Raw genomic sequence first — 23,860 nt, forward strand, 5'->3', positions numbered from 1 at the left:
TAGTTTATTTCCTTCCTTGTCTGCATATAGATATATCAATTACATAACAATTGTTTTATTTAGATGCAGTTCTTCACGATTTTTTTACACCATTTTAATTTTCCCATTATTAATCATTCTAAGTGTACAGTCGCTTCCCTTCTTGTCCCTTTACATAATACGCCCTAAGTTTATCAATTTCTGAACTACAATGGTGGAAAATTTGCCTCAAAACAAGACTTTCCCTCAGACTAGACTCTTCCAGCTTTCATTTCCCGCCTAAAGCCGCAGAGATTAAACCACGCCCCTCCACAATACATGCAGTAGCCTGAAACCACGCCCCTGCTCATTAACCAAATATGAAACCACGCCCCATCATATTACCCGCAGTAGTCTCAAACACGTCCCTTCACAGGAATCTGAAACCACGCCCCTTCCCAGTACCCGCAGTAGTCTGAAACCACGCCTCCTCAGGTGACTGTCTCCTGTTCTTCAGACCTCGCACTGCGCAGTCTCGTCAGCCATTTTGAAGACCTCGGAAGCTCCGCCCCTTCTGATTTCCCGCCTTTTGTAGCTGTGAGGAGAAATAAAAAACGACCTGGTTGTGGTACATATATAAGAAAAAAACACAACCGGCCGCCATGTTTGATCCCTCATGTTCGTGGTTCTTCTCATGTAACTGTTCTGTGAGACACTTAGATTCGCTCATTACCCTGTGAAGCCTGATCTATAGTCAGAGTTCATATGTTTGTGCAGGTTTCAGGCTATTTCATAGCACTAAACATTAAAAGGGACAGTCCCCATTATAGTGCTATGGGCGCCTCAGAGACTCACATATATTAGCAGCCCCAGCAGGTTTTCTCTGCTCTTCCATCCACATCGCCATTGGATTTTTATTTTTTTTTTTACTGAGAGCCGAGTTGTAGTTTTCAATATCACATTTAATTTTACCATAAAATATCTGATTCTACGCGTCAGTGGATTACGGCAATTTTTGCATTTTTGAGGCAACATTTTGGGGAAAAAAAATGTTAAAAAAAAAAAAAAATTGTTTTGCGTCACCATTTTCTGAGACCTATTTTTCATGGCACTTTATGAGGTTGTTTTTTTTTAATGCCGACGCCAAGCTGTAGTATTCATAAGTAATAATTCGGCCTAAATACCACATTTTGATTCCTTTTTCATTGCTTTTCCTTTATTATACGTTTACTCCTTTAACTATAAAGGATCATTAAAGGAGTATTCCCATCTCAAGATCCTATCCCAATATGTAGTAGGTGTAACAATAATGATATTAGCAAATACCTCTAATTAGAAATATAATATAGTTCTTCTGATTAAATAGCTTCCTTATGTGCAGGGCATTGCAGTAACTTAAGTATCCATGGTTATGACCATTCACACAGTGACAGTTGCCGTAGCCATGGACTCCTAATCTACTGCAATGCCCTGCACATAGGGTAAGGGACGTAGTGAATCAGAAGAACTATACTATATTTCTAATTGGAAGTATTTGCTAATTTTAATATTATTCTTACACCTACTACATATTGGAATAGGATCTTGGAGATGGGAATACCCTTTAATTTTATATTTTCTGAGGTTGAACTTTTACAGACATGACAAGACCGAATATGCTTCTTTACCCTAAGTCTTTTTCATTTTATCGGGGCCAAATATTTAGATCAATAAGAGGTTGTCCTAGTAGTAGTAGTATTATGATTTTGAGTGTATATAGTCTCTCTAGGGTGCTTGAATTTGCAATCATTTTGTTGCTTGTCTGTTGCAATAGTGATGCAGTATATAATGGATTTAACCATCTCCTATGAAGGCCAGGGTTGTGCTTTGAAGATAAGTTGTCACCTATCTAACGTATAGAATGGTGGGGATCCGACCACTAGGACGCGCATTGATCATCCCCACTTAGAATGGAGTGGCAGTGCGCATACTCCACCAATGCGCCATTCCCTGTGGGTCAGCCAGAAAAAAAGTTGAGCACAGTGCGTGGCTGCCGCCAGTGGTGTAACTAGAGTCCCATGGACCCCCGATGCAAAATTTGAACCTGGGCCCCCACCTGCATGTTTGTCAGATGTATGGCTTCTCTTTCCCTTAATAATGTCACCAGTCTTGGCCCCTTCCAGTACTAATGTTTTCTGTCCTGGGCCCTTACGAGAATGATATCCTTCTCCTGGCCCTTTCCTAAATTAATGTCTCCTTTTCTGGGCCCCTTCCAGTGATCATAACCCCCATCCTCTAATAAAGTGCCCAATCCTGGGCCCCTTTCTTGGTATAATGTCCCCATTTCTGGTATTATATCCTCCCGGGCTCATTCCAGTAATAATGTCCCCCATCCTATAACAAAGTCCCCAACCTGGCCACTTTCACATATAATGTACCCCATCCTTGGCCCCTTTCTGGTATATTGTTCCCTATCCAAGGCCCTTTCTAATAATAATGCCTCCCCCCTCATCCTATAACAAAGTCCCCCATCCTTTGCCCCTTTCTTTCCATTCCTAGTATCATGTCTCCCATCCTTGCCCCTTTCTAGTATTATGTCCCCCATCCTGGCCCCTTCCTGGTATAATGTCCCACATCCTGGGCCATTTCCAGTTATAATGTCTCCCTTCTGGCCCCTTAGGCCGGGGTCACACTTGCCGGCGGCAGTGCCGGGTATTGAGACGCGAGACTCGTGCGAGTTTCTCGCAAGTGTGACCCCGGCCTTACTGTAATAATGCCCGCTCTGTCCTGACCTTAGCTTTTGGTGCCAGGGCCCTTTAGCTTTCAGTTGATACCAACAGAGTTGTAAATTCAAGTTCTTGTATCTCAATGTGAAGTCTGTAACAGAGATGAAGGATTTGGATACAGGACCTTTTCATCCTGTTAATACCCCCCTTTACCAATTAGAGGGATGTGTGTGTTGTGGTTCTGCAAATGGAAAATGCCCCAATGAAGTCTATGGAGACTGCTTAACATACGGCTGCATCTGCAGAGTTGTAATATTAATTTGTTACCTCTTCTTAGTGACAATCTAAATGGCTGACTCCGCATCAGATGACAGAGAAGCATGCGAGGAGTCGGTAAATCCAAGCACTAATAATGGCCAAACTTCCGCTGGGTGAGACTTGATCCATTCAAGATGCCTCCCTAGATACTACTAATCATAATTACTTTATTGTTAGCATTCCATAAGTTTTAATTTAAAGAAACTCTCTGATGTATGTGGTGTCCTCTCTTCTTTGACTCATGGGCATGTCTTCAGGGTGAAAATGCTGAAAAACATGTTAAAATTCAATGTCGGGGTAGAGGGTCGCTTTAATGGGGTAGACTCGTGAAGATAACTTTTTCTAGTGAGGCAGGTCTAGCAATTATTTGATTGCTGCGGGTCATATACTTTTTGTATACACTTTTTATATATTTGTAAAATGTCTGAAAATAACTGCAGACCTAAACACTGAGTCAGGAGGCAAGTTTCAAACATCTGAGATTCACGGCATAAGTATGGCCTGTGATATCAGGGTCGGCTGTGGGTCTCCTCATCCAAACTTGCCAAGAGTCGCATGGGCATAAATGAGGGTCAGAAAACCCACGGTTCTGTTTCTACTTAGGCCGTGAAGTTTAGTCGTGTGAACCCAGCCTAAATCTTTCTCTGTGACCTGCACCAGACCTAGAGAGATAAGCACCACAGTACTTAGCACTGATTTCAGATCCACGTTACTTGGGATTCCATTAATTGAGCGAGACTTCTATATTAATTAATGAACTGAGTGCCGGGTAATTCTGTTAGAAATGCTAAGCTTTGTAGGAGACTTTTCCGGCAGACAGAACACATCAAGTTCAGGTCTACAGTGTATTATTTAGTCTGGGACATTTTTCACTTGCTTACATGAGACACATCAATATAATTTTTTTTTCTAAGAAAAGCTAGGCACAATGAGAATGTAAAAACTAATTATCCCGAAATACGAGCACCATATTGTGACCAAATTAACGGGCTGTATATAAAAGCATGTGCAAATTTGTCTTTCACCTTTAACTGGTATTACATGCCAGAAAAAAACATGTAGGTATAGGGCTCATGCAGATGTCTCTGCAAATCTGTCAGATCACACAAGTGTGACAGCTTTATATTTTTCTTTGAGACCTTCACACTAGCATCGGAAGAGCCGCGGCCAGTCCGTGCATTAGCAGCTTGAGTCGTGACATCTGAATGAAGCCTAGTGTCGTAATTAGGATCACTCAAACAAGCTGCCTTAACGTTTTCTTTTGATTTATAGTCTGTCGGGTCCCTCCTTCTCCACTCCTGGATACGATACATCCACCACCACCAGCACCTCTGAGGGGAAGACTTCTAACTATTTCACTGCCTTAGATGCCAATGTGGAGGCGCTGCAGAGCCGTGCCCAGAGCCTAATCGATACAATCAATGAAGGACGCATCAAGGATCAAACCATGATGAAAAACTTTAACACAAACCTCAATATCAAGGTAATAAGGGTTTATTTTCAAGAGTTTAAGATTGAGAGATTACGCTAGTGATGAATGAATGTGCTCGGATAAAGTGTTATTCCAGCATGCTCGAGTGATAAAAGATTATCTTCAGCGTGCTCGATTATTATGTACCTGTTTGTTAGGCAATTCCTGCATGCGTTGAGGCTATTGAACAGCTGCGAGACATGCAGCCTCGGCGACTCAAACATACTACTCGAGCACGCTGAAGATACTAAGCACACGAGCCTGCTCGGATAACACCTTATCAGAGCATGCTCGCTCTTCACTAGTTATGACCTTTGTTAAAAGAACTCAGTTGGGGAAAGGCGTTCAGCTAGAAAACTCACTTGTGAAGCTGTGATAGCTGCGCTCTTTAGGTTGTGACCCAGCTACCCCCCAAGGTACCACTACGGATCATTTGCAGAAAGTTAGAACCAGTTGGATTTATTGCGACTTGCGTGTCATGGTTGCAGTACTTTCAGGTTGCAGTGAACCCCATTCACCTCCATTATGCTGCAAAGAAGCAGTGGCATAGGGAAATCTTTGGTCATGCAAAGTGTCGCAGGCAATGTCACCCAGTTTTTGTTAAGCTGAGAACAATGGAAAAAAAGTTGTTAAAAACTGCACCTCTTAGGATAGTTTCACACTAGCGTTACCGGGTGCAGCACACGGCCGCCGCTAAGCTCCGCCCCTGGCCGAGCCTCCTCCGGTCAGCTCCTCCTATGAACGCATGACGCTGAATGCGATCAGCGTACCCTATATTTAGCGTTGGGTACGCTGGCCGTGCGCTGGTACACTTTTGCCGGCGCATCCGCCCTTTTGGCGCAACATCGACGTGCGCCAAACGTACTGTGTTGCATTTTTGTGCGCTCGGCGCACCGCCAAAAGCGTGGATGCGCCGGCAAAAGTGTACCAGCGCACGGCCAGCGTACCCAACTCTAAATATAGGGTACGCTGATCGCATGCAGCGTCATGCGATCATAGGAGGAGCTGACCGGAGGAGGCGTGGCCAGGGGCGGAGCTTAGCGGCGGCCGTGTGCTGCACCCGGTAACACTAGTGTGAAACTAGCCTTAGCCTGGCCTGACGTCACTAATATGTCAGTGGTCACGCAGTACTGTCTCCCCACTTTCAGCAACATTCCCCTGGGAATAAGTAATGACAGCTTGTTAAAATTGTTGTAAACAGACACTCCCTGTCCACACGGGCACAGGGAGGCACAGGAAGTAGTAGAGGGTCTCTCATGTGACCACTGGCGTGGCCCAACACTCGCTCATAATCCTGACAGGCTGAGAGACCCCTTTCAATAGCACCTTTGAAACAGAGCCTTGCCAGCCCGATAAGGCTGCCACCCAGTTCCTTGTTAGATAATAGCCTGGTTCGTTAACAGGATTATATCGGGCCAGAAACCAGCCTCGGTAGCATACGACATTAAACCGAAAAAATGGACTTGTGGATTTGTGGATCAAGATAAAAGAGCAGCCCAAGATTAAACTGGATATTTCGTCAAGGGCACGCTAGACAAAACAGTATATACACAATGGATATACAGTACAGTGGCATGTAAAATTTGGGCTTCCCTGGTCAAAATTACTGTTATTGTGAACAGTTAAGTAAGTTGAATATGACACGATCTCTAAAAGGGCTAAAGTTAAAGATGACACACTTCCTTAGTATTTTAGGCAAGCAAAAAAAAATTATTTTTTGCATTTCATAAATTACAAAAAGAAAATGGGCAGATGCAAAAGTTTGGACTCCCTTAGACATTTGTGTGCTCAGATACCGTTTACAAAGGTTCCAGACCTTAATTAGCCTGTTAAAGTTATGGCTTGTTCACTATCATCTTTAGGAAAGGCCAGGTGATACAAATTTCCGAGTTTTCTAAAATCCCATCCTCATCTAACCTTGTGCCAAATAACAATATCAATGGGTTCTCATAAGCAGCTGCCTATCACTCTGAAAATGGTGGTGGCCCACAAAGAAGTAGAAAATTATAAGAAAATAGCAAAGCGTTTTCATGTTGCCCTTTCCTAAGTTCGAAATGTAGTTAAGAAGCGACAGTTAACAGGACCAGTGGAGGTCAAGATAAGGTCTAGAAGACCTAGCAAAATTTCAGTGAGAGCTGCTCGTAGCATTGCTAGAGAGACAAATCAGAACCCCTACTTGACTGCAAAAGACCTTCATAAAAATTTAGCAAACTCTGGAATTGTGATGCCGGCATCACTGCATGGCTTCCCATCCCCCACCGGGCAAACACACCAACTTACTAACAACTCTGGGCCATGCAGTGAGTTCCGTTATATGCTTGCTGCATGCTATAAACCTGTCATGTCGGACGCTATTCACACCACAGCGTCCGGCAGGCAGAGGTAGTTCCACCCCCGTCCACTATAGCCTCAGTGGCGCCGGCTTGATCTTCAGGCTCTCGGGGGTTAATCTTGCTGGAGACCAGGTTGGATGTTTAGTCACGCCCACGGTCTTTAAATAGTCATGCTGGCCTATGGGCGTCGCCGATTATAGCTTGTGTTTCATACCAAGTGGTTCCGGTCTGGAGTGGATGTGTTGAAGAGAGAGAGATTCGTATCTGGTGGCGTATGATCCGTTGTTATCCTTTCTCCTTCCCATATTTGTGTTTCGTTGTGCCCTGTTCACATTACTGTATATTCCTGTGTGTGTGCGGCGCAGTGCAGTTTAAGTTCTCCCTGTCTGTCATAATTTGTGTGGGGGCTTTGGTGGTGTGTCTCCTCACTGGGTGGAGGGTTAAGTGCAGGGCTGAGCAGGAGATAAGGAAAGGTTGGAGGCTCAGGCATTTGCACCATCAGCAAAAACCCTGGGTTGAGGGTCAGACAGGGTTTCCCCTAGTTAAAGGGACATCACAGGGGCCCCGGGTATTTCAGCCTTAGTTGAACTAAGCCCCGCGTGACATTATAATCGGCCCACATTTTTCAGGAGTCCATGGATCTTTTAGATTCCATAACCCGCCAGTTGGCGCTGTCCTTACAGGTCTCTGAGTTGAAAGGGGCTGTTCAGCAGCAGGGCCTGGTAGTAGCAAAGGTGCAAACGGCAGCTGCAGGTATCGGTGCAGAGCAGAAGATCCCGCTGCCAGAACGATTTTCAGGGGATCGCAGCAAATTTGTCGTATTTCGGGAGGCCTGCAAGTTATACTTCCGCATGCGTCCTATCTCCTCAGGTAATGAGGCTCAGCGGGTAGGGCTGGTGTTGTCATTACTGAGTGGTGACCCCCAAGCATGGGCATTTTCCTTACCAGCTGACTCTGCTACATTTCATTCTGTCGATAATGTTTTTTCTGCCCTCGGGCTCATTTACAATGATCCTGACCGACTGGCTCTAGCGGAATCTAAAATCCGCGCCCTCCGCCAGGGGGAGCGCCTGGCAGAGGACTATTGTTCGGAATTTCGCCGTTGGGCCGTAGACACACAGTGGAATGACCCAGCACTGCGGAGCCAGTTTATTCAGGGGGTATCAGGGAAGGTTAAACAAGCCCTCCTGATGTATGAGACTCCGGCATCGTTGGAGTCTGCCATGAGTTTGGTGATACGTATTGATCGCCGTTTTCGTCAGGGGGCACAGGAGACGCTACCTCTGGGGGAAAGCAGAGGTGCAAGTGTGGTTGAAGTAGATGAGTCCACTGAACCTATGCAGATTGCTGGCGTGGCACAGGTTAAGCGTCGCGTTCCGGGATCCCGGAAGCCCGGAGCATGTTTCTACTGTGGTAAAAGGTCATTATGTTAACGTTTGCCCTGTACTACCTAAGAGGGTCACACCGGCGGAAAACTGTTAAGCTCAGAGGGTGTGGAGGAGGCCCAACTGAGCGTATGCATATCCTCCATGATGGTATCTCAATGTATGCTCCCTGCCAAGGTTATTATCGCGGACAGAGAGCTACCAATATCAGTGTTTGTGGATAGCGGTTCCGCCACCAATCTCATAGATGAGGAGTTTGCACACACCGCCGGGTTTAAGATCGTAAGACTTCCTCACCCCATACAGGTGGTTACCATTAATGCTGTTCCCCTCCCTCAAGGGGAGATTACGGAGTTTGTGGCAGAGGTGAAACTCCACATTGGGGTCCTACATTCTGAGTCGGTTACATGTAGGGTCCTCCGTAATCTCCCAGCACAAATGGTCCTGGGTTTTCCATGGTTGTCCAGGCACAACCCGGTAATTGATTGGAAAACTCAGGACATAGTACAGTGGAGTGGTTTCTGCCAAGACAATTGCATGGCCACATGTGTGTCCGCCGTGACGCCCAGCCTGCCGGAGGCTTTGCAGGATTTTGCGGATGTTTTCTCTGAGAGGGGTTGCTCAGAACTGCCTCCACATCGAGCCTATGACTGTGCGATTAGGTTAAAACCCGGGGCCAAATTACCTAAGGCCAGGATGTTTAATATTTCTGGTCCTGAGAGACAAGCTCTGAAAGACTACATCGCGGAGATTCTGAGCAAAGGACACATCCGGCCTTCGTCTTCGCCTGTAGCCGCGGGGTTTTTCTTCATTAAGAAGAAAGATGGGGGGTTACGCCCCTGTCTGGATTTCCGAGAGTTAAACCAGATTACTATCCGTGATCCCTACCCAATGCCGTTGATCCCGGATTTGTTCAACCAGGTAGCGGGGGCGAAATGGTTTTCCAAGCTGGACCTCAGGGGGGCGTATAACCTCATAAGGGTCCGTCAGGGGGATGAGTGGAAGACGGCGTTTAACATTCCTGAGGGTCATTTTGAGAGTCTGGTTATGCCGTTTGGGTTGACAACCGCGCCTGCCGTTTTCCAACATTTTATTAATGATGTATTTGCTCATGTCCTGGGGAGATTTGTGATTGTATACCTGGATGATATCCTCATTTATTCTAGCGATCGGGACACTCATTTGGAGCATGTCAGGCAGGTGTTACAGTTGCTCCGGGAGAACCAGCTCTATGCTAAGCTGGAAAAATGTTTATTTTTTGTCCAGGAGTTGCCCTTTTTGGGATATATTGTGTCCGCAGTCGGGTTAAAAATGGACACCGCGAAGGTGCAAGCGGTGCTGCAATGGGAGAGGCCGGAGAGTCTGAAAGCACTCCAGCGGTTCCTTGGGTTTGCGAATTATTATAGGAAATTTATAAAACACTTTTCGACTATCGCCAAACCGCTCACGGACATGACAAAAAAAGGTGCCGATCTGGCGAGCTGGCTATACGTGCATTTGAGCGTCTGAAGAATAGTTTTGCTTCAGCCCCCATTCTGTGCAACCAGACGTGTCTAAACCTTTTGTGGTGGAGGTTGATGCGTCGGAGGTGGGAGTGGGGGCAGTACTGTCTCAAGGCTCGTCCTTGAGCAAGATGCATCCATGCGCCTACTTCTCCAAGAAGCTGTCGCCGGCCGAACGGAATTATGATATCGGCAACAGGGAGTTGTTGGCCATCAAATTGGCTTTTGAGGAATGGCGACACTTCTTGGAGGGGGTGGCTCACCAGGTCACAGTCATCACCGACCATAAGAATCTGCTCTATCTGGAGTCGGCCAAGCGTCTGTCTCCTAGGCAGGCCCGCTGGGCATTGTTTTTTACTCGTTTCAATTTTCTTGTGACTTACCGTCCCGGGGCTAAAAACACCAAGGCGGATGCTTTGTCTAGGTGTTTTCCGGGGGGAGAACCTCGGGAAGAGCCGGTACCCATCCTCCAGGAAGGCGTAGTGGTCTCGGCTCTCACGACTGAGGTAGAGGCGGAGATTGCCGAGGCCCAAGAGGAGGTACCGCCAGGACTTCCCGCCAACAAATCATTTGTACCCCTGCATCTTCGGCTTAAGGTGTTGAAGGAACACCACGACTCGGTACTGGCTGGTCATCCAGGGGTGAAGGGCACCTTAGAGCTAGTATCGCGTCGTTTCTGGTGGCCCAAAATCCGGCAGGACGTGGTCTCATACGTGGCAGCTTGCATCACGTGCGCTAGGGCTAAGTCACCCCGAACCCGTCCTGCTGGCACGCTACAGCCTCTGGGGGTACCCAATAGGCCATGGACAGAAATCTCCATGGATTTCATAACTGACTTGCCAGCCTCGGCGGGGAACACGGTCATCCTGGTGGTGGTTGACTGTTTTTCAAAGATGGCGCATTTTGTGGCGTTGTCTTCATTGCCCAATGCAAAGACGTTGGCTCAGGTATTTGTGCAGGAGGTGGTCAGACTCCACGGAGTTCCGTCGGACATAGTATCTGATAGGGGTACGCAATTTGTGGCGAGGTTTTGGAAAGCTTTTTGCTCACGTTTGGGGATCAAGTTGTCACATTCATCGGCGTTTCATCCACAGTCTAATGGACAAACTGAGCGCATGAACCAAAATCTAGAGCAGTATTTACGATGCTTTGTGTCCGACAACCAGGAGGAGTGGTCTACTTTCCTTCCTCTGGCCGAATTCGCGTTAAATAATCACCGCCAAGAGTCATCGGGAGAGTCTCCGTTCTTTTGTGTTTACGGTCAACATCCTCAGTTTTGTACCTTACGTCAGGGTGACTCGGGGGGGGGGGGTGTCCCGGAGGAGCATCAGCTAGGAGCCCAATTGTCATCGGTCTGGAGGAGGGTGAAACAGCGTTTGTTGAGCATGAGTGCTAGGTACAAACGGGTGGCTGACAGTAGACGCGTGCCAGGTCCGGACCTGTGTGTGGGTGAATGGGTGTGGTTAGCTACGAAGAACATAAAACTCAAAATTCCATCTTTAAAACTGGGTCCAAGGTTTATTGGGCCTTTTAGGATTTCTGCCATCATTAACCCAGTGGCTTATCGGTTGGAAATTCCTGCGGTGTACAAGATACACAATGTTTCACAGGGCTTTATTGAAAAAGGTGGTAGGCTCGGTGGACACGACGCCGATGCCACCTCCAGTCATGGTGGATGGCGATTTAGAGTTTGAGGTCGCCAAGGTAGTGGACTCTCGAGTAGTACGCCGTACTCTTCAGTATTTGGTGCACTGGCGGGGGTATGGTCCGGAGGAGAGGTCTTGGGTTCCAGCCTCAGACATACATGCGAATCGGCTGGTCAGTTCCTTTCACCATCGTCATCTGGACAAGCCGGGTCCTATGAGTCTTGAGGGTCCGGGGGTCCCTTGTAGAAGACGGGGTAATGTCATGTCGGACGCTATTCACACCACAGCGTCCGGCAGGCAGAGGTAGTTCCACCTCTGTCCACTATAGCCTCAGTGGCGCCGGCTTGATCTTCAGGCTCTCGGGGGTTAATCTTGCTGGAGACCAGGTTGGATGTTTAGTCACGCCCACGGTCTTTAAATAGTCATGCTGGCCTATGGGCGTCGCCGATTATAGCTTGTGTTTCATACCAAGTGGTTCCGGTCTGGAGTGGAGGTGTTGAAGAGAGAGAGATTCGTATCTGGTGGCGTATGATCCGTTGTTATCCTTTCTCCTTCCCATATTTTTGTTTCGTTGTGCCCTGTTCACATTACTGTATATTCCTGTGTGTGTGCGGCGCAGTGCAGTTTAAGTTCTCCCTGTCTGTCATAATTTGTGTGGGGGCTTTGGTGGTGTGTCTCCTCACTGGGTGGAGGGTTAAGTGCAGGGCTGAGCAGGAGATAAGGAAAGGTTGGAGGCTCAGGCATTTGCACCATCAGCAAAAACCCTGGGTTGAGGGTCAGACAGGGTTTCCCCTAGTTAAAGGGACATCACAGGGGCCCCGGGTATTTCAGCCTTAGTTGAACTAAGCCCCGCGTGACAAAACCAAGTGTACTTTGCTTGCTGTCTGCATACTGTCATGATCTGAAGTGATCTGACAGTTTTAAATCGCACTGGGTGAACTTTTTTTTACTTTGGAAAGTTCCAAGGTGTCTTGACTGTCCCCGGTGGTGGTGAGTGGTATTGCACTTTAGGTTTTTGTGCACTTAATTATGGATCAGGTGTGACACCCTATAAAGGTGTGCTAGGGGTGTGCAATCACTGCCTGTGATATTGTGAGATTGGTTCACTTTGAGTTGGAGAGCCTGGAGGAAGGATGGAGCTGGTTAGGAGTCCTGCGCAGCTTAGCCAGGGGGGACGTGTTTCAGCTATGGTGTCTGGACGAAGGGCTGGCATGGCGTGGTGGAGTCGCAGTGATGGTGTCAGCGGGAAGTGTCTGCATGGGCTGGTGGAGTGGCGACTATGGAGAGTGGCACTCACCATGTGGGACTTCGCCGCTGAACTGGACTCAAGCATGCTCGACTTCGTGTCAGAAGCTGAACTCATCCTTGGGACTCAGGTTCTAAGCAGCTGCAACTGGTGGTGGACTCTGCTCCAAGGCTGCACTAAGGTGAAGGATCCTGTTATGGTGATGGATCCGGGTGGAGGAGAAGACGCACGCAGGTGGTGGGCTCTGTTGCTGGGAGCGCACGCAGCAGAGCAAAGCTAAGTGGTGTTTCCCCTGTATTGTCTCTTTCCTCATGTGTGTTACTAGTGCAGTGGTGGGATTAGTCTCCGCACCGGCCCATTCCCTAGTGAGGGTTTAGGGTCAGGGTGAGCAAGGGCGTTAAGGTACGCGTGCGGCGACAGGTGCGGAGCCTGTTTAGGGAATGTAAGGAGTGCAGGGACACTGGCTCAGGGGAGCTTAGGAGGTCTCCATGTCCCCATTCCCTATCGCAGGGCCCACCATTGTTAAAGTTTCCCAGGTTCCCCCTTTATTATTTAAATTCGCCTTTCTGGAGGCGGGGTTTCCAGATTTTATGTATAACGTGTAATTCCCAAATTCGCCAGGTGGAGGCGGCGTATCCACCTGCACGTTTTATTATTTAAATGCGCCCCACTGGAGGCGGTGTATCCAGGGTCACGTGTGTCACATGGGTTCGCCTTGCGGAAACATCTGCGTCCTGACACACGTGATCATGACACATACTTCCTGGCTGTATGCTTAGGGCGGCGGCGGCGCCTGCTTTTCCTGATTCTTATAGACAGTGTGCGCATTTCTAAAGTGTTCCCACCCTATTGCCAAGCAGCACCTGATACGTAAGGCATCTCCACCAATGTGAAAATGCCTGAGAAACAAACATTCTCTCTCAGTCTGTGTTCACCTTCTGAGATGCCAAGTCCTGTCTCGTTTCTGCTCTTGTATCTTCCTCCATAGGGGCTGTATACCCAGGCCTGAATCCTGTATCCTGAACTTGTTCCCGTGTCTGTCCTTGTCTGAACTAAGTCCTATCCCTGAACCTGTTAGTATCCTAGTCCTAGATCTTTCCCTACCCTGCTGTGTCTTTTCTTTTCCTACTCCGTATACTCACCTTATCTGAACCAGCACCTACAGTGGGGGAAAAAGTATTTAGTCAGCCACCAATTGTGCAAGTTCGCCCACTAAAAAAGATGAGAGGCCTGTAATTGACATCATAGGTAGACCACAACTATGAGAGTCAAAATGAGAAAACAAATCCAGAAAATCACCTTGTCTGATTTGGCAAGATTTATTTTTCAAACTATGCTGGAAAATAAGTATTTGGTCACCTAACAAAAGTTCATCTCAATATTTTGTTATATATCCTTTGTTGGCAATGACAGAGGTCAAACGGCCAGGTCTAGGAAGACTTCTTGTGGTCCCAAACTTCTTCCATTTAAGGATTATGGAGGCCACTGTGCTCTTAGGAACCTTGAGCACTGCAGAAATTCTTTTGTAACCTTGGCCAGATCTGTGCCTTGCCACAATTCCATCTCTGAGCCCCTTGGCCAGTTCCTTTGACCTCATGAATCTCATTTGGTCTGACATGCACTATGAGGTCTTATATAGACAGCTGTGTGCCTTTTCAAATCAAGTCCTAGCAGTTTAATTAAACACAGCTGGACTCCAATGAAGGAGTAGAACCATCTCAAAGAGGATCACGAGGAGAGAGAGAGAAAATGAATTTTAGCGGCTCCCGGGACAGCATTTCAGGGTTAAAACTGCTCCCGGCTTTCACCTTTTGGGCATGCGCAGTTAAAAATAGCAGACCGTCAACAAAAAAAAAATGTTGCAGGGTCCGCCCGGGAGCCGCTAAAATTCTCACGGATCCGTCAAATAACGGACCCAACGAACGACCATCAGTCAAAATTCGCCACTAATGCAAATCAATGGGGGAAAAAACAGATCCACCCTTTTTTGACAGATCCGTTTTTTTATAAAATTGGCAGATTTTGACTGATGACCAAAAACGGATGTGTGAAACAGGCCTAAGCAAGCCATCAACTGACTGTAAAGGTGAGATAGCTGCCAGCTGACCGTACAAGTGAGATCGCCGCCTACTGACCATACAGGTGAGATAGTGGTCAGTTTACCGTACAGGTGAGGTAGCCGCCTGCTGACTATTCGAGAGATAGTCGCCGGCTGACCGTACCTGGTGAGATAGCTGCCAGCTGACCGTGTACCATGTTTATTTGTATCTGTCTTTTTGATCGCGTGTTATTCCACTTTTTGTTTAGCGGTATGATGATAAAGTATTTTTTTTTGTTTTTTTTATGGGGTTCACTAAAGGGGTTAACTAGTGGGACAGTTTTATAGGCCGGGTCATTACGGACGCGGCGATACTAAATATATGTACTTTTTTTTTTTTCTTTTTTCTTACATAAAGAAATGTATTTATTAGGGATTTTTTTTATTTATTTAGGAATTTTTTAAAAAATATTTTTACACTTTTTTTTTTTTTTTACTCTTTCCATTGTCCCAGGGTAGGACATTATTATATAAAGTCAGATTGCTGATCTGACACTTTGCACTGCACTGTCAGATCAGCGAACTGACAGGCAGTGAAGGAGGCTTGCAAGCCACCTCAGTGCAGAACCCGGAAGGACCCCGCAGTCATCTTGGAGCCAGGGCCCGGCAGGGAGGAGGCCCTCGGAACAATGTGATCACATTGCATGGTTCTGAGGAAAGCACACAGGGAGCTCCCTCCCTGCCGATGCTTCTACGGATGCCTCTGCCGGCACCAGAACACTGCGATCATGTTTGATCCCAGTGTGCCTGGGGTTATAGTTGCCGGAAGCGGTCTGTGACCGCCCCTGGCACTTAGTGCCGGGTGTCAGCAGTGAGAATCAGCCCGCACAGGCCCCGCACAGCCCGGTACAGGCCCCGCACAGCCCGCAAAATCCATTTTGGTTTCGTTTTGGTATGTTTTTTTGTGCACAGGTAAAAATGGCATGAAATTCGGAAAACATTGTTTAAAGCTGTGAAATAGGAGTCAGGAATGTTTCCAGGGGCGATCCCCATGACGTCCCCGTGTCATTTGAGCAGTGTTTCCAGCATTTTCTGACGTTTTTAGACCTTTAACGGACCCCCGGGGGGATCGCGGTAAAAATGCTCGGGTCTCCCATATGCAAATTGCCTCGCAGGAGGAGCATTGCACAGCGAATGTCTCCTTACCTTGACAAGCCAGAGCTGGTATGTCACTCTCCAGAAGGAGAAACCTTACCCCTTAGGCCTGGATCACACATCCATTTTTAGACGTCCGTCAAAATCCGCCGTTTTGCAAAAACAACAGATCCGCCTTTTTTTTTTTTGGCGGATCCGTTTTTATTTCCCATAGACTTGCATTAGTGACTAAAGCGGATCCATCCAAAAAACGGATCCGTTAGCATCCGTTTGTGGCAAAACGGAAACGGATCCGTTTTTTCACACTTTGGCGGACGCCAAAAAACGGATGTGTGAAACAGGCCTTAGACCCGGGTCTCCCAGAGACTTACATTGGGCTCGTTGTTCTGTCCGAGCACCCGAGTATTCCAATGTGCTCGGCCAGAGCAACGAGCACCTGAGCATTTTAGTGCTCGCTCATCACTAATCAGCACCATTTGTAAAATGTTGTTTTAATTTGTTAGCATTTTAGAAGGTTTAAAAATATAGCAGTAATTTTTTTTTTTTTTTTAAAGGAAATTTACAAAACCTATTTTTTTTAGGGACCTGTTCAGTTTTGAAGTGACTTTGGGGGTCCTATATATTGGAAACCCCCAAAAGTGATACCATTTTAAAATCCGCACCCCTCAATATATTCAAAATTGGTTTTGGGTACTTCATTAACCCTTCAGGTGCTTTTCAGGAATTAATGCAAAGTGTCATGACAGGAATGAAAAAGTTTACTTTTACCACCTAAATGATAACTTCTGAACAGGCCGCTATCGCTGGAAGATTTTAAGGCCGTTATTCGGTCATGAATTGCCATGGCAAACATCAGGACCTCACGATCAATATCTCAGGGTGTCGATGGGGTAAAAGAGGGAGCTGCCACACTCTGTTAACCATCTAGATGCCGTAGTCACTATTGACAACAGCCTTTAAGGGGTTAAACGACCATAATCGGTGCCAACACTGATTGTGGCTGATGCAGCAAGTTGTCAGCTATAGTTTACAGCCGACAGCTGCTGGATTGTCCCCTGTATGGAGATACTAGTCTCTTATATCGCAGGTCAGTAAAAAGACGTATTGGTGGTCACTAGGGTTAAGAAAGTCCTGACAAATTAATATCCCTGACATAATTATATATTATTTTACATAGCGCTAACATATTCCGCAGCACTTTACAAATAAGCTGGGACATATACAGACAATAAATTTGATACAAGATAAGACAGTATCAACAGTGACATTAGGAGTGAGGTCCCTGCTTGCAAGCTTACAATCTACAAGGAAATAAGGCGGTAGGTGAAAAGTGCTTGTTATTTCAGATCCAGCAATTGTAATAAATAGCGATTTTCTGAGGGATTTCCAGTTTTGAATTTTGAGTTCCGGAATACACATCTCCAAAGTCTCTATGGGGGCTTTAGAGAGCACCAAATTGATAATGTGTAGTTTATTGATCGGTATTGCTCCACACTCCCAACGCCGCTTCCACAGTTGGTGGCAGACACAATTTTTTATCATCTCTGGGGTTAGGCAAGGCAATTATATGTGAATAAAAAAAAACGATACAACATTTGGGGATTTTATGAGATTTTTCTTGATTTCATAGGGACCCACTCTAAATGCACCAATCACCTGGAGAACGCCAGAAAACTGCTGTACAGGTGGTACTTCACACCATACAGATTGTCTAAGATCTACCGCAACTCTCTATATGTGTGCTGGAGGTGCGGAGACACCAGTGCAGATATGTTACATGTCTGGTGGAAGTGCCATAAGGAGGAGCGGCTCTGGGACGCAATCTCCCATCTAGTGTCTCAAATTAGTGGCATTCCAATGAAAATTGGGAGAGAACAGGCGCTTCTGGCCATTGACCTGGATTTAATTCCGCACGAGTTCAAGACAGTGATTACACACATCCTCATAGCTACTAGAATTAAAATTGCAGGATATTGGAAAAACCCCAAATGTCCGTCACTAACTGAGATCGTGGCTTTGGTGAATGACAGTTGTTTATCGGAGAGGATAATTGCTTCATCCACCAATAATACAACATGATATCTCAGGAGATGGGACAACTGGCTAAACACTGTGGTTAGAGATGTAACAGAGCTATTTATGGTAATGAATGGGTATACCGTATTTTCCGCTTTGTAAGACGCACTTTTTTCCCCCCAAAATTGAGGGGAAAAAGGGGGTGCGTCTTACAAAGAGGATATACATTTGCGCTGCCACTGAGGGTACTTGCCGCGGCACTCTGTGCCCTGATGCTGCCGCTGCGCTGTCCGCCACCGCCGCGCTCCTGTCCCCCGGTGGTTTCTTCCGCCCCACCGCCGCCGCCGCGCTCTGTCCCGTTCAGCGTGGGGGGGTCTCTGTCGCTCCATGCCTGCTTTCTTCCTGGAAAATGGCCGCCGCGCATGCGCAGACGGACATCTCGGCACTGAAATCTCGGGAGATGAGATTTCAGCGCTGAAATCTCATCTCCCGAGATTTCAGTGCCGAGATGTCCGTCTGCGCATGCGCGGCGGCCATTTTCCAGGAAGAAAGCAGGCATGGAGCGACAGAGACCCCCCCCACGCTGAACGGGACAGAGCGCGGCGGTGGGGCGGAAGAAACCACCGGGGGACAGGAGCGCGGCGGTGGCGGACAGCGCAGCGGCAGCATCAGGGCACAGAGTGCCGCGGCAAGTACCCTCAGAACGGGACAGAGCGCGGCGATGGCGGCAAACACCGGGGGGACAGAGCGCGGTGGTGGCGGTAAGAACCGGGGGAGAGCGCGGCGGTGGTGGCAAGCAGGCACCGGGGGACAGCGTGGCGGTGGTGGCAAGCACTGGGGGACAGAGTGCGGCGGTGGTGGCAAGCAGGCACCGGGGGACAGAGCGTGGCGGTGGTGGCAAGCATCAGGGGACAGAGGGCGGCGGCAGTAACAGACACCGGCAGCGGCACGCTGCACATCAAAACACCCCCTCATCCCAGCAGCAATGTTCCACTCCGGCCTCCTCCATCACCACCCCTGGAAAGCAATAAGACGCATGGATTATAAGATGCACCACCATTTTATTAAAAATAAAGTTTTTTTCCTATTTTTCTCCTCAAAATTTGGGGTGCGTCTTATAATCCGGAGCGTCTTATAAAGCGAAAAATACGGTAATAGTCTGTCATCACACCTTCCCTTTCCCCTTCTTTTTCCTACAATATTTAACTATGTTAAATTACGGTATTATTATATTTGGCCGATTAATGTTTTGAGGAAATTTCTGTAACAATGTACCATGACTGGAGGCTAAATGGTTGTTAATATGACTTAATTTGAATTTAATAAAAAGTTTATGGTTAAAAAAATAAATAGCGATTTTCATATAAAGCTGCATTATCCAATCATTAGCCATTGTGTTTAAGTGCAATTATCAAGTAGAGTTGTCATGTGCATGGTGGGTGTGGAGACAAATGAATAGGGGGGAGATGATTCTTAATAATGTTTAGAAGGAGGGAACAGGGAAGAGCTAGGATAGTGAAGTGAGGTGATAGGCTTGTTTAAAGATATGTGAGTGTAAAGTGCACTTAAAAACATGGAGGATAGGTAACAGTCAAATCGTGTGGGGTAGTGCATTTGAGAGAACTGGCGCAGCACGGGAGAAGTCTTGGAGACAGAGGTTCGAATTAGGGAGGATGTTAGTCTTTGGTCAGTTTCCGAACGGCAATCAACTGATCTTACATGTAAGATAGTCATCAACTACTGTAACTATACATGTGAGATAGCCATCAACTGACCGTACATGTAAGATAGTCATCAACTGACTTTTCAAGTGAGACAGCCATCAACTGACTGTACAGGTGAGCTAGCTGCCACCTTGACCGTACAAGTAAGATAGCTGCCCGCTGACCACATACAGTATGTAAGATAGCCACTTGCTGACCGTACAGGTGAGACAGCTGCCATCTGATCGTACAGGTGCTAATACTCACCTGCTTCACTTACAGATGACAGCCACCAGCTGACCGTATAGGTGATACAGCCACCTCCTGACTAGACACGTGACTAGACACCGTATAGGTGATATACAGTGGGGAAAAAAAGTATTTAGTCAGCCACCAATTGTGCAAGTTCTCCAACTTAAAAAGGTGAGAGAGGCCTGTAATTGACATCATAGGTAGACCACAACTATGAGAGGCAAATGAGAAAACAAAATCAAGAAAATCACCTTGTCTGATTTGGCAAGATTTGTTTTGCAAATTATGGTGGAAAATAAGTATTTGGTCATTAACAAAAGTTCATCTCAGTATTTTGTTATATATCCTTTATTGGCAATGACAGAGGTCAAACGTTTTCTGTAAGTCTTCACAATGTTGGCAAACACTGTTGGTGGTATGTTGGCCCATTCCTTCATGCAAGATCTCCTCTAGAGCAGTGATGTTTTGGACCTGTCGCTGGGCAATATGGATTTTCAAATCCCTCCAAAGGTTTTCTATGGGGTTGAGATCTGGAGACTGGCTAGGTCACTCCAGGACCTTCATATGCTTCTTACGAAGCTACTCCTTTCATTGCCTTGGCGATATGCTTGGGATCACTATCATGCTAAAAGACCCATCCATGTTTCATATTCAATGCTCATGCAGTTGGAAGGAGGTATGCACTCAAAATCTCACGCTACATGGCCTCATTCATTCTTTCATGTACACGGATCAGTCGTCCTGGTCCCTTTGCAGAGAAACAGCCCCAAAGCAAGATGTTGCCACCCCCATGCTTTACAGTAGGTATGGTGTTCTTTGGATGCAAATCAACATTCTGTCTCCTCCAAACACGACCAGTTTTGTTGAAACCAAAGTAGAATTGTTTGGTAGAATCAGACCATATGACATTCTCCCAATACTCTTCTGGATAATCCAAATGCTCTCTAGCAAACTTCAGACAGTCCTGAACATGTACTGGCTTAAGACACAACTGGCACTGCAGGATCTGAGTCCCTGGCGGCATAGTGTGTTACTGATGGTAGCCTTTGTTACGGTGGTCCCAGGTCTATGCAGGTCATTCATTAGGTCCCCCCGTGTGGTTCTGGGATTTTTGCTCACCGTTTTTGTGATCATTTTGACCTCACAGGGTGAGATCTTGCGTGGAGCCCCAGATCGAGGGAGATTATTAGTGGTCTTGTATGTCTTCCATTTTCTTATTATTGCTCCCACAGTTGATTTCATCACACCCAGCTGCTTGCCTATTGCAGATTCAGTCTTCCCAGCCTGGTGCACGGCTACAATTTTGTTTCTGGTGTCCTTTGACAGCTCTTTAGTCTTCACCATAGTGGAGTTTGGAGTGTGACTGTTTGAGGTTGTGGACAGGTGTCTTTTATACTGATAACAAGTTCAAACAGGGGCCATTACTACAGGTAATGAGTGGAGGACAGAGGAGCCTCTTAAAGATGTTACAAGTCTGTGAGAGCCAGAAATCTTGCAATATTTTTAGGTGACCAAATACTTATTTTCCACCATAATTTGCAAAATAAATCTTGCCAAATCAGACAAGGTGATTTTCTGTATTTGTTTTCTCATTTTGACTCTCATAGTTGTGGTCTACATATGCTGTCAATTACAGGCCTCTCTGATCTTTTTAAGTGGGAGAACTTGCACAATTGGTGGCTGACTAAATACTTTTTTTTTTCTCCACTGTAGCCAACTCATGACTGTACATACACATGTGGTAGTCGCCTACTGACCTTACAAATGAGATAGCCGCCAGCTGACCATATCAATGATAAACCCACCTCCTGACAATACACATATAATAGGCGCCTGCTGACTGTATAGGCGAGATAGCCTTTACCTGACCATAGAGGTGAGATGGCCTTCAGCTGATCATATAGATGAGACAGCTGTGTGCCAACCATAAATGCATTTTTCTGCCTTAGCCACAGTGGCATAATTTGCTTCCAGACACTTGACAGATCTTGTGAAAAAACGATTGAGATGTAGAACTTGGGGACCGTCAGGCAACACATTATATTGCAGGGGGTCGTGACATTGTATGCGACATCGGCAAATTATCCATTGATATTTTGCCAGATTCCCCGGTTGTAGCAGTAGACAGATTTAATCCTGATTCTGATTAAAACGGATTTCATGGTATAAATGTGTTTTTGTTTTTTCTTGTAATGAAATGATAAAATCCTCCCTCCATCCCGGGATAATAAGGCAGAGCTGTACTGTTGGCATCCTGGCTGTAGATGCTTTTCCTCTCCCTCCCTTACATATTGACGTAATCAGTTGTGAGCACATTATTGTAACTGCATTAAATCCCCGGAGGATGCAGGTAGCGGGAGCAATTAGTGAGAAAAGGAATACAGAACATCCTCTGATTTTACCGCCAGCTGTTACAAAATTAGAGAGCTTTATAGTCCAAGACACGATTGGCATTGTATTTTGTGTATGGTAATTTTCTAATTTGAGCAGAGCCGAAAAAAAGTCACCACAGGTCACTGGCGAAAATGTAAATCCTATCCTTGTATCTGAATGAAATGTGGTTATTATAAGGTTGACGCAAATAGCGGTGCGCACATTTCATGTGAACTTCCGGGCAGTCCGTCAAGTGATCACTTTTTTGTTTTCCCAGGTGGCAGAATTATCTCAGTGTCTTGAGGACAGGATGTACCAGATGTACGAACAGAACAACACACAACTCCAGGTCCGGTTGCAAGAGCTTACGGAGATCATCGAAAGGATCGGGCAGCTGCAGGCTGAGCTCAAACAAGTCTGCCAGACGGTGGTCACCGTCTACAAAGACCTGGGCTTACAGCACGACGGCTGAGTGCGCAGACAGTAGGGACCCCGTGTCCAGTAGGTTACATTATCCCTGCCATCAATATCTAACAGCAGCTTATGTTTTGCAATTGTGAGGGGTTTTTTTTTCTGACGAACACATTTTATGTTTTGTATTACTCTTTGTTCTAAGTTAGAAATACCGTTCGCAAAATTTCTGAATAAATGACAGCAATTCTCAGGAAAACATTTCATCATGCTCTGGATCAGACAAGTGCATTCATATGGTTTGTAAAGGTGCAGATGAGAGGTGGGAGGATAGTTGAGCATGGACATGCTGTTCAAGGAGTTTGGAAGCAAACAGGAGCAGTGATATGGGGCGATAGCTGGGCATAGCAGTTGGGTTAAGGTTTGATTTTTTGAGGATGGGTGTTATGGTAGCATGTTTGAAGGCAGAGGGGAAGGTACCAGAAGATAGGGATAGATTGAAGAAATGGCTTAGGGCTGCATCTGATTGTTATCCATGTCTTTTGGTCCATGTGTTCATTATTAGCACATTATTCTTGGGGTGCATTAAAGGGAACTCGTCACTTGATTCATGCTGCCCAAACTACAGACAGCATAAATCGGAGCCTGACAGCACAACTGCAGCCAGGTAAGCTCTTTTGTGAAACGATCAGGCGTTTCAGAGGACATATACTTTGAAGATCCAGTAGCGGCTATAGGGAGAGATGAGGCGAGTCCAGCGCTGCCCCTGGTGGGCTTCTCCCATTCTGCTCTAGTTGACAGACAGGTCTCTCCCTGACCATTAAAAAACATGGATTCTTGTGAGTACTCACCGTAAAATCCTTTTCTCCGAGACGCTCATTGGGGGACACAGAGACTGTGGGTGTGTGCTACTGCCGTCTGGAGGCCGACACTAAGTATACAAAAAACAAGTTAGCTCCTCCTCCGCCGCATACACCCTCGCCCCGACAGCGGGCGGAAACCAGTTTAGTGCAAAAGCAGTAGGAGAACATAACAATAAATTAGCCTTAATGCAGAAAACTATATGTCTGAAAAAGGACCACCCTACATTAAATAAGGAATTATACTAATTAAATAAACAAGAGCCAACTGGCTATCAGGGTGGGTGCTGTGTCCCCCAATGAGCGTCTCGGAGAAAAGGATTTTACGGTGAGTACTCACAAAAATCCATGTTTCTCCTTCGTCTCATTGGGGGACACAGCATGTGGGACGTCCTAAAGCAGTCCCTGGGTGGGAGCAACTCACCAATCCACACCGCATGCCCACCTGTTTAAAGGTGTGCCACCGCTGCCTGGAGAATTTTCCTACC

At 46.5% G+C, this 23,860-nt stretch overlaps 1 protein-coding gene across 1 annotated transcript; it reads left to right on the forward strand.

Annotated features, from left to right (window-relative positions):
* Window positions 1–566: 566 nt before the first annotated feature.
* Window positions 567–22,778, forward strand: SYCE2 (synaptonemal complex central element protein 2). The gene is made up of 4 exons (XM_073587585.1): window positions 567–586; window positions 3,001–3,094; window positions 4,254–4,464; window positions 22,379–22,778. Exons 2-4 carry the CDS (start codon window positions 3,012–3,014, stop codon window positions 22,571–22,573), a joined length of 489 nt encoding a protein of 162 aa, XP_073443686.1. The 5' UTR covers window positions 567–586; window positions 3,001–3,011; the 3' UTR covers window positions 22,574–22,778.
* Window positions 22,779–23,860: the final 1,082 nt, after the last annotated feature.

Source organism: Dendrobates tinctorius, unplaced genomic scaffold, assembly GCF_039654945.1.
Source record: "Dendrobates tinctorius isolate UK_male_01 unplaced genomic scaffold, ASM3965494v1 ptg000099l, whole genome shotgun sequence".
In the NCBI taxonomy this organism is placed as follows: Eukaryota; Metazoa; Chordata; class Amphibia; order Anura; family Dendrobatidae; genus Dendrobates; species Dendrobates tinctorius.